This window comes from Clinocottus analis, unplaced genomic scaffold (genome assembly GCF_023055335.1).
Source record: "Clinocottus analis isolate CAN_PGR_092001 unplaced genomic scaffold, fCliAna1.0.p SCAF_2, whole genome shotgun sequence".
In the NCBI taxonomy this organism is placed as follows: Eukaryota; Metazoa; Chordata; class Actinopteri; order Perciformes; family Cottidae; genus Clinocottus; species Clinocottus analis.
In genome coordinates, this window is record NW_027175931.1 from 3,414,229 (window position 1) to 3,424,228 (window position 10,000).

The following is a 10,000-nucleotide window of genomic DNA, read 5'->3' on the forward strand; positions in this document are numbered from 1 at the left end:
CCCTGAAACAAACTCTCAGGAGCTGAAGAAACGGAAACGGAGATCCCCACTAAAGGCACGCTCTGCTGTCCAGAGTCACGCGACGACGTCCAGGAGACGGGAAAAGATCACTCAAATCTCTTCTTCCCTTCGAGGGGATTTTGCATCGACGACGCTCGAGTACCCGACTTTAAAACCTCCTCCAGCGACATCCTTCTTTTTATTTTCAGCAGACAAACTGGTCAAAATGGAGAAAAAAATCGTCCGCGTGCAGCGAGGAAGGAAGACGACGGTCGAGGACTGAGAGGAGTCGCGTGTTAGAATCCCATCCGTCCAGTGGGAAGGTGTCGAGCTTTCACCTCGTGAACCCGCCGCAGAGTCCGTCGGTCGAGGGAGGCGGAAGAGATGGGGAAGCTCATCCTCGGTCCTTCTTAAAGCTTCAGAACAACTCGTCTCTTCACAGACTGTCCTTGCGGGCGTTGCAGCCGTCGCACACCCGGACCGGGTGGTCCCAGCCCCGGGAGGGCACGGGCTTGACGTGGGCGGAGCACGGCCCGCACACGCCCTGCCCGCAGGCCCGGCAGTGGTGCTTGGACATGGCCGGGGTGAAGGCCTTGGAGCACTGGTGGCACTCGGCGATGTCCTGGTCGGGCACCCAGTAGTCCGGACGAGCCACGTCCTTCATGAAGCCTGGAGGGGAGCGGGCGGGACGGAATAGATATGTAGCTTGGTAAACCCAGCTGCGTGCGTGTGTGTGTGTGTGTGTGTGCGCTTACAGAGAGGGTAGTCCACGGCTGTGGTGACCATGTCCAGCGTGGACTGGGCCACCTCGGTCACCCTGCGAGCGATCAGCCCGCGAGGCTCCACTTTAGACACTAACAGGGAAGAGGTAAGAGAAGAGGTGTGAGGGAAAGACACACACACACACAATCTGCATTTAATTACACAAAATCAGAGATTCATGCTGTCTGTAAATTCATTTAAATGGAAATCAAAGTGTAGGAATGAGAAGCTTGCAAATCAGACGCCTTTTCATCATCATCAACCCGGTTTTGCATTAAAGCAAATGATGTAAAAAAAGATCTAGCACTATTTCTTGCTTTACTAAGAGCAGGGTTCATACACATTTTGACCTTTTTCATGACTTTAAACCAAATTTCCATGACCAAACATTGTGTGAAATATACAAGAAAATATGAAAAAGTGATAAAATGTATTTAAACTAACAATGACTAGCAGAGCATACAGTACACCTTGTATAGGACACAAATGAATGAGAGCATATTAATTATTTCAAACTCAGCATAAATTAACATCATGAACACATGAATAAAACACATTTTCACAACTTTTACTACACTTTTTGTGATTTTTTTTTTCAAGGACTTTTCTCAGCCTAGAAATAGCATTTTTTAAAAATTCCATGACTTTTCCAGGTGTTCCATGACCATAAGAACCCTGTAAAAAGGGAAGATGGAGGCGTGTTACCCTGGCTGTTGGTGGCCGCTGGCCCCCCCTGCTGGTAGCAGGCCTTGCACACCCTGACGGGGCCGCCGCCCCAGCCTCTCTCGGGCACCGGCATCCTGTGGCCGGAGCACGGGTGGCAGAAGCCCTCGCCGCACGACCGGCAGTGGTGCTTCCTCTCCGCCTCCTCGAACACTTTCCGGCAGCCGTGACAGGCCTGAGGTGCACGATAGAGGTGGGAGGGCACAAACATTTAAAACAGGGGGTCAATCATCTGTTCCGACAATGTCAACATGTGTGTTTTTGTGACTGGAGGCCGGACTCACGGTGATCTCCGTGTTGGGTCTCCAGTACGGCGGCGCCACCTGATCGGTGACCCAGGCGGCGACGGCCTTGGTGGGCCCCGTGCTGTACTCCGACACGGACTGGATGACGTAGTTCATCCCGTCCAGGACCCGCTGGGCCGCGTTCTGGTGGTTGGTCAGGAAGGTGTCCGACTGGAGGAGGAAAGAGGGGATGAACCAAACGCAGAGAAATGAAGGAGAGAGAAAGTTTCATACTCAACAGGAAGGGAGCGAGGGATCTTTCTTTCCTTCAGAAGCTGCATCACTTGCAGGAACTCACTCCTAATGTCCTAATGTCAGGCAAAAATGTTGCTATTTTTATGATGCATGAAAATAAAACGTCTCTAAACTATCTCACCTGGCCTCGAGGAACAAAGATGCAAGATCATCTCATCCACCAGATGCCGAAAAACAATGACCGCAAGTGTTCAGGGATTTTTGCAGTGAAACTATAAACCGGAGGAAGAAGAAGAGGAGGAAGAGGAGGAGGTGGGGTAGTATGCTCACCCCTTCCCAGACGTGTTTGACCTCAGATCGCACCACGCCGCTCTCGGGGTCCTGGTTCCCCACCCAGTACTGTCTGCTGCGGTAGATCACACCACAGCTAGCACACTCCAGCACGAAGCTGCGAGGGAGGAGGGGAGACAGCGAGCATGAGGATGGGATGAAAGGCAGTGAAAAGGTGTGTGTGTGTGTGTGTGTATAGTTACGTACCCTGACCAGGCATACTTGGCCAGTCCAAACCACGGGTTGTCAGTGGAAGCGGACGTCTTGGGTAAAACAATCACCTCTCTGCCTCCTTCGTAGCACCTCTGGGGACACCAGACGTAAAAAAAAAACACATAACAATATAGAAGATGAAATGCCCAGGGTGTTATTTGAGAAATGAAAGTTAAAACTACAGTATAGCTGGTGACACAGGAGTGAGGAGTCTTACCTTACAGATGAGGACCTTGTTGTTGTACTGGTGGACATACTGGCACAGCCCATCTGCCATGTGGGGAACCCGGTCTCTCAGATGGTTCATTCCGTTTTTACAGCGAATGCTGGAGACGAGACAGAAAACCAAAACGCTTCAGACCAACAGGACGGACGTCACAGGAATTTAAAAATAAATAAGTCAGACAGTCCATTAATCCAGGGGCTCGACTGCTTTCAGATGTCTCCCGCTCTTCTCCATTGAGAAGAAGCACAAAGAGAAGGGGACTTCCATTTCTCCTTTTTACAAAAATATGGAAAAGACATCAAGTTTTATGCGTCCCACCGGGGAGACGTCCAGAAGAACAACACATTTCTGCTTTAAGAGGATAAAATCCAAATGTGTTATTGAGCCAGAGGCAAGAGAGAGATTGTGTTTGTGTTGCTGTTTACGTTTCCATCTGGACATAAAAGCCTTTAACTGCTGCGTGCCGACACTGAAGAGGAAGGATTGTCCCCCCAACTCAAGGAGAAAAGACGATGTTTGGAAAAAAAAACATTTAGAAATCTGCACCAGACAGGATTCAAGACTTAATAAAAATACATCTACTACGTCTCCACAGTGTTCTGAAGGCTGTTAAACTGGAGACTGATCCTGTGCATCCTTTCAGCAGACACAACGTACAGATGACCACGAGGAGCTGCAGCTGTTCCTCCATAAAAAAGAGCTGGAAATACCGTCTGACCCGTCTCCATGTCGCGATGGTGCAACGTTACGCAGCTGATCTGTGGTCGGTACGCAACGCCCACCCGGTTGTTAACCGCCAATTAATTACAGCGTTCAACCGTCATAGTGTGAAATGAATATTACAATCTGCAGGAGGAGAGCTCGTTAACGTTGGCGGCAAACAGCAAACGTTGACAGAAGTATTATTGAATTACACGATGATACTTTTAATGCTTCGTTCGGGTCAAAATGTGCATTCTGCAAATATTAATCATAATGTTCAAATGTAGTGTTGTAAGATATTGTTTTTGGCAAGAAACTTAAATCAATACAGTTGTTTTAAGAAGATGTTTTCACAGCAAGATACAATAGATATTAGAGAGCAATTTATGACCTGTTTGTAAGCTTTATATTTGGTTTCCTAGTCATTTTAATTGTGTTTATTTTGAATAAAAATAACCAGAACAGATCATATTTAGAGTTGTTGATGGTTTACACTGACTCCAGGTCAGATTTAAAGTATTTTTTTAGTTTATCTTAAATACAGAAAAGGGATTTGGGGAATGACTCTGAATGATACTTCTACTAAATTACTGTTATCTGTCTGTTGTTTATCATATTTATATGATTTATTGTTTTATAGCATTTTTTTTTGTTGCTATATTTATTGTTATGCACCTTTTACTGAGTCAAATCCCTTGCATGCGCAACGTATTCGACCAATAAATAAATCATTCTGAAATGATGATTTATTCATTTTTCTGACCATCGCTTCAGTCAAAAATGTTTTCCAGATTTTGGCCTCAGTAGAATTTCAGCTCCAACAATAAAAAAAAAATTCTAGAATGAAGAAAAACTGAGACAAAAAAAGACTCTGCTCGAAAATGTTTGCCATGACTCACTTGCAGCTGAGGCAGACAGCGGAGCAGGTGAAGTACTCGTCTGGGAAGAAGGAGTGAGGGGTCATCTTATCGTCGGACAGTTCCCCACAGAAACGCTCACTAAGGGCCTAAGGGAGCAGAAAAAATAATACAAAAAAAGGATGACAGAGATTGATGGGAGAGGAAATGTACACACAAACCGCGATGAGAGCCGACGAGACAAAACTGCCTTCAAATGTCTGTAAAACTCTACTCGCTGGTCTGCCGCTCACCTCCAGAGCGTGGAACACGAACCCGGGCTGGCGGGGCGAGCGCGTGTGAGTGTTCTTCACTTGCTGCCTGACGGCGTCCAGCAGCCGGCCGTAGTCGGTCGGGGGCGTGATGGTCTGGGTGCCGACGTACTGCAGCGAGCTGAAGGCCTCCGTCCCCATGTTCAGGTCGTGGAACCGCTTCTGGAGCAGCGTGTCGGCTTGGCCGGCGCCCTTAGATTCTACTCACGGCAAAGAAGAAGGTGAAGACGGAACGAGGGATCAAAAACAATCCTGGGAAAAGAATCCAGCTTTGTGTGTCTCCAGTGTATCCATCCACCCTCTTTACCGTGACCGAGTAACTGGGTGTGCGTCGTTTCCTGGAAGACGATGACGGCCGGGCCGAGAGAAGAGAGAGGCACGTCCAGGCCGCAGCGGCTGGAGAGCGCCCGCAGCTCCGGGGTGAAGTGCTTCAGGTAGGCGCCCGAGGCGTTGCTCAGGAACTGGAACATGTCGTTGTGGAGCCGCTCGGCCCGCGTGCGATAGACGACTATATCGGACACGGCCAAGATCTGGGAGAGGAGGGAGCAGACGGATAGAGAGCGTTGAGTGGCTTCTTTGAGCTTAACAAAAACAAGCACAACTTGACCCCCGAAAAAAAAGGTACCTTTAGCAGCAGCCGCATCCTCTGGTTCTGATTGGCCGCGGCGCCCAACAGGCCCTCGGTGTCCAGGGACACGAGGCTGAGGGTGGGGTTGTACGCGGCCCACACGCCCACCGTGCAGGAGCTAGGCGACTTGGAGGTGTAGAAAACGTTGTCGCCGCCGAACAGGATGTGGTTGAGCGTGTGCGACTTGCCGTCGCCTGTGTTGCCAAAGATGGAGAGGACCTTGACTCCCTGCACGTCCCCGCAGCCCAGTCGGTCCACGAAGTCGGACTCGTCGCGGACCTTTTCGGAGGGAGGAGAAACGTGCAGAGAGACATTCGTGATCCAATCAGCTCCCTTTGTGACCTCATTGAATCGAGGGGAGGAAAGCGTGTTGAATTTGTAGGGACGATTCACTTTGGAGTGACTAATATTTGAAGCTATTTACAACCAATCCAGACAGAAATATTCAAAAAGAAGGCTGTATTCACGAGCAGTGTTCTGCTGGGCCCCCAGGCCCAAACTGCCTTGTGCATAGACTATCTGGATAAGTATGCACAACTAAACCCTCATTATCGGCTGCACTTTGCACTTCTGCAACAATAAACACACAACAAGGTGCTTTCCCTGCGTGTCAGCTGGGTCACGTGACTCATCTGTGACTCATCCGGGACTCTCCCTCCCTCCCCAATGAGCAAACCCCATTTGCTGCTCCCTCCCTCGGCTGGAGTTTCATTTCTCTCGGGCATCACGGGCCCTTGTGAACGAAAAAAATAAAACACAACAAAGCTACGTGCAAAAAAAAACACGGGTGAAGCTACAAATAGTGACGTAACCGTCTGTCAGTTGGCGCATTATCACGCTAATACTGCTTATTTATCAGCGCTGTAACTGTCAGCGGCGGTTCATGGCCTTCCGTCAGAATTTGTTGTTGTTGTTCCTTAGCTTAACTTAGCTTAGCTTAGCTTAGCTCGCTAGCTAACGCTAACTTTTACCTGGAGGTTTTCTTGTTCGTCCACCAGCAGGAAGCTCCGCCCGGCGTCCGGACTCTCTTCGGCCTTCGTCGGGCCGATCGAGATACTCTCCATTTCTTTCATGAGTATTTCGGACATCTCCGGGTTTAAACGTATTCGAAACGAAAGTTCAACATGACTCCTCGCTCGCTCTCTCTCTCTCTCTCTCTCCCTCTCTCTCTCTCGCCTGTCTGTCAATCACAACAACAGCGCGTGTGCTGGCTGGAGGGGAGGAGCCAAGGCGCGCGCGGGCCGGTGACGTATGACGCATTTGTGCGTAGGGTCGGTCAGCGTCTCGCCTGGTGCGCCAGCACCACCTTGTGGACATCACGAGGAATGACACGGGATCTGCAATTCAACAAACTTCCGATATTAGAGGATAAAAATAGCATTAAATTAGATGAAATGATGACTTCACGGACTCATACATTATATGAGTGTTATGTAGAAGATATTTCAAGTTTGGATTTATTCATTCAAACCAAATACAAGTCAAGTCCATGCATTTGTTTCGCTAATCTCCATAAAGATTTTTAAAAACGAGTTATTTAAAAAAAGCAACTAACTCCTAATTACAGCAACGCTGAATCAAAGTTTCTATTTAACTGTCTGAGAGTGTTTTTATTGGAGCAGTGGTGCCATGTTGGAGCTGCTTGCTAATGTTCATTAAATATTTGTTAGCACAGATCTATAAATATCACATGTCACTGGATGGCTTCAGAGCGGCGCCACTGCTGCGAACAGGACATGGAGAGCGAAATTCCAGCATTGCTGCTCAAACAGTCCTGGCTGAGCTCCATCCGACTTTCCTCGCTCCATTCCTTCTTTGCTCCTTTCCTTCCTACCTTCTTCACTTCCTTCTAAGCAGGGAGGGAAAGCAGGAATTTAAAAGAAGGATTTAAGGAATAAAGGATGGCGGGACAAGGAGATTGAAGAGGGTCCGCGGTCTTTCTCCGAGCTCATCCTTCGAGAGACAAATGTCTGAAAGAATCAATTATAGGCCTACCCTCAACCCATCGCCCCTGATTAATGAATAATTAAAGCTGCTCAGTGCATAGCTACCTACTGATAATATAAGATTAACCGTGGTCTATCAACATGCCACCACCATTGTAAGGTTATGTAGACACAGCGTCTCTTAATATGCCCTCAAATAGTTAGTACACACTTGTAATTAGAAGAGTAATATCCTAAAATTGTATATGATTGGCTGATAGTATTATCAATTAAGTTGACCACCTGTATATGATTGTATGTCTCTGGAGTTTATTATATGGATAGTTGTTCCTAATAAACTAAGATGTACTTGGCCAATTCTTCACTAAAGTAAATATAAAAAGAAGGAAAAAATATGATGTTATCTTCATTCAGTATGAAATTTAGGCTCCCCATCAAGTTGCCACTTCCATGATGTGGTGCAATTTTGGGACTGGCCAGTGCAGACTCAACCTCGCCCATCATCATCCTCATCCTCATCATCCAGACAATGCATAAGACAAGCTGGCATCCTCAGACTGACAGACAGTCCTGCAACCAAACCCTGACACATTCTACATATTTATATATTTATTTAAATCAATCCAGAACTGGAGGGTAGGCATTGCTCTTACAAGTCCGAGGCGGGACCGCGGTCCACTTAAAATCGCCACCCCCGCTGGTACTTGTAGTGCTCTCCCCTTCAGCGTGTTTCATGTTGACATGCGTAAAAGACTACACTTCCCCAAAGCTGTCACGGGGCGCTCCCGCCTCCCATTGGCTGCTCGCTCCAGCCGCAGCCCCAGAGAATGAATGAAATTGGAATAGCGGCTACATTACATGTACAATACCGGGCTCTGCAGTGTTGCATTCTATCATACTATATCAAAATGGCCACAGCGGTGCAGAACCCCCTCAAATCGTAAGTACAACGCAATTTCCAATGCGCGTTTGCGCTTTTTTTTTGTTGTTGTTGTATTTGTGCACGCTGTCAGTGCGAATTCAAAGAGCCTTCACGTTCCACAGATATTTCTCTCCAGCGCGATCACCAAACACAGCTGCACATGCAATGCAACACGGGCACAGATCGAGATCATGTCACAGCGGACGCGAATCAGCCTTAAAGAAAAGTTGACGCGGGGGTGTGTGTGTGTATATGTGTGTGTGTGTGAGAGAGAGAGGGGGGGGGGGGGGGGCTGTTTTTTGGCACGAGGGGGATTATTGTGCGCGCCGATGCAGTTCATATAATCATTTCAGCCAACAGCAGCGTGTGTGTGCAGGGATATGGAGGAATGCCGGCGGTAGGTTTTGGGGTGACCCGGCGTGTCCCTCGCCACTGTGTCCGGCCAAGATCACGGTCAAAGCCCGGGCTGTGGAGCGTGCAGGCTGGCCGGGAGGCAAGCGGAGCTTAGATGGCTTTACCGTACCTGTGAGCACATTTTGATTTTGGGAGGGGGGAGGGGGGAGTAAACAGGTAGGCAGGATGGAGCTCACAGCATTAGGGGGGGGGGGGGGGGTAGCTGCAGCATGCCGGAGCTCTCTGAGATGTAGAATCCGAGGTAAATGCGCTGCTGTTCAGGCTTCAACTCTCCGAGACTTGCTTTCATCTTCAGCGCCGAGAATGAAGCAGATAATAAAAATCTGAATTGCAGTCCGGCGCTTTTTTTTTTTTTTTTAACACTCAATGTGCATTTTATTCAACTGTAATGGGTCTTTAAACGGGTGGATTCACCGTGAAGTTTCTCCCGTAATAATCCCTTTGTGCAGGTTTTTATTTTTTGGGAAGGGGGGGTCTTTTTGTGTGTGTGTGCGCGCGTGTGTGTGTTGTTTTCCTGAGACTGGTTTCAGCGGAATGCAGACTGCCTGCTGCCCGCCTGGGCTCCCGGCCAAAAAGGTGGCTGATGTGCGTCTGTCAGCGGGTACTTACAGAGATCTCGCCGAAACAAACACCCTCTCCTCCTCCTCTTCCTCCTCCTCCCCAAAAAAAAACACACACACACACACCACAATAGCTCAAATATACACATAGAGACGAGGAGTGAGCACACAGGCATGCATAGGCAGTTTGAAACAAAGAAAAGTCAGAGACAATGTGTGCAACAAAAAAAAAAGAAAGAAAAGAAAAGCAGAGGCGCGCACGTCGGATGCTGCACAGGTTTCACCTGAGCAGGGATGTGCATACAGAGCTGTGTGTGTCTGTGTGCGTGTCTGTCTGTCTGTCTGTCTGTCTGAGACGCAGACACAGGCGACATTTCGTGCAATTCCATGAACGACTGCCCTGTATACGTGCACTGCTTTGAAGAGCACTTCACAGCAGAGAGGGAACCGGAACGCTACTGATTGGGCAACTGTGTGTGCTGCCGTGATTGTACTGTGATGGCATTTTGTGTGTGTGTGTGTGTGTGTGTGTGTGTGTGTGTGTGTGTTTGGTGTGTGTGTGTGTGTGTGTGTTGGGGGGGGGGGGGGGACCAAAATGCATTGCACGTATCTCAACGGTGGCGTCCGAAAAAAAGATTTGAGATGAATAATTTGGAGATTCAACAACGATCTAATAAACTGGCATCCAGTGATGCTCCGTGGTGACGGGACAGGTGGACTGGACGGAGGCTGTCGTGTCATGTGGGACCTTTTTTTTCTTCCTTCTCCTCTCCTCTAAGGGAAATTCATCCAAGCAGAGCCAAAGGGTGGCCAGATTAGTCCCGGAGGCCCCTCTGACACAGTGTCAAGGGGATTAAATTGACAGATTTGCATGGAATATATACATATATGTATGTATATATGTGTAACAGGGCAGAGAGGGATGTG

At 48.3% G+C, this 10,000-nt stretch overlaps 2 protein-coding genes across 2 annotated transcripts in view; one reads left to right on the forward strand and one right to left on the reverse strand.

The window, feature by feature from the left end:
• Positions 1-168: 168 nt before the first annotated feature.
• On the reverse strand, positions 169-6,417 carry si:ch211-11n16.2 (zinc finger FYVE domain-containing protein 1). The gene is made up of 12 exons (XM_068585583.1): positions 6,203-6,417; positions 5,229-5,510; positions 4,911-5,133; positions 4,586-4,803; positions 4,335-4,441; positions 2,725-2,833; positions 2,502-2,599; positions 2,295-2,412; positions 1,770-1,940; positions 1,468-1,660; positions 756-854; positions 169-669 (listed from the first exon to the last, which is right to left on the reverse strand). Exons 1-12 carry the CDS (start codon positions 6,317-6,319, stop codon positions 437-439), a joined length of 1,968 nt encoding a protein of 655 aa, XP_068441684.1. The 5' UTR covers positions 6,320-6,417; the 3' UTR covers positions 169-436.
• A 1,587-nt stretch (positions 6,418-8,004) lies between these two features.
• The window catches only part of dpf1 (double PHD fingers 1), a 42,558-nt gene continuing 40,562 nt past the window's right edge, over positions 8,005-10,000 (forward strand). Inside the window, exon 1 of the mRNA XM_068584637.1 lies at positions 8,005-8,117. Within this exon, the coding sequence (XP_068440738.1) occupies positions 8,005-8,117 (113 nt within the window). The remainder of the gene's footprint in view (positions 8,118-10,000) is intronic.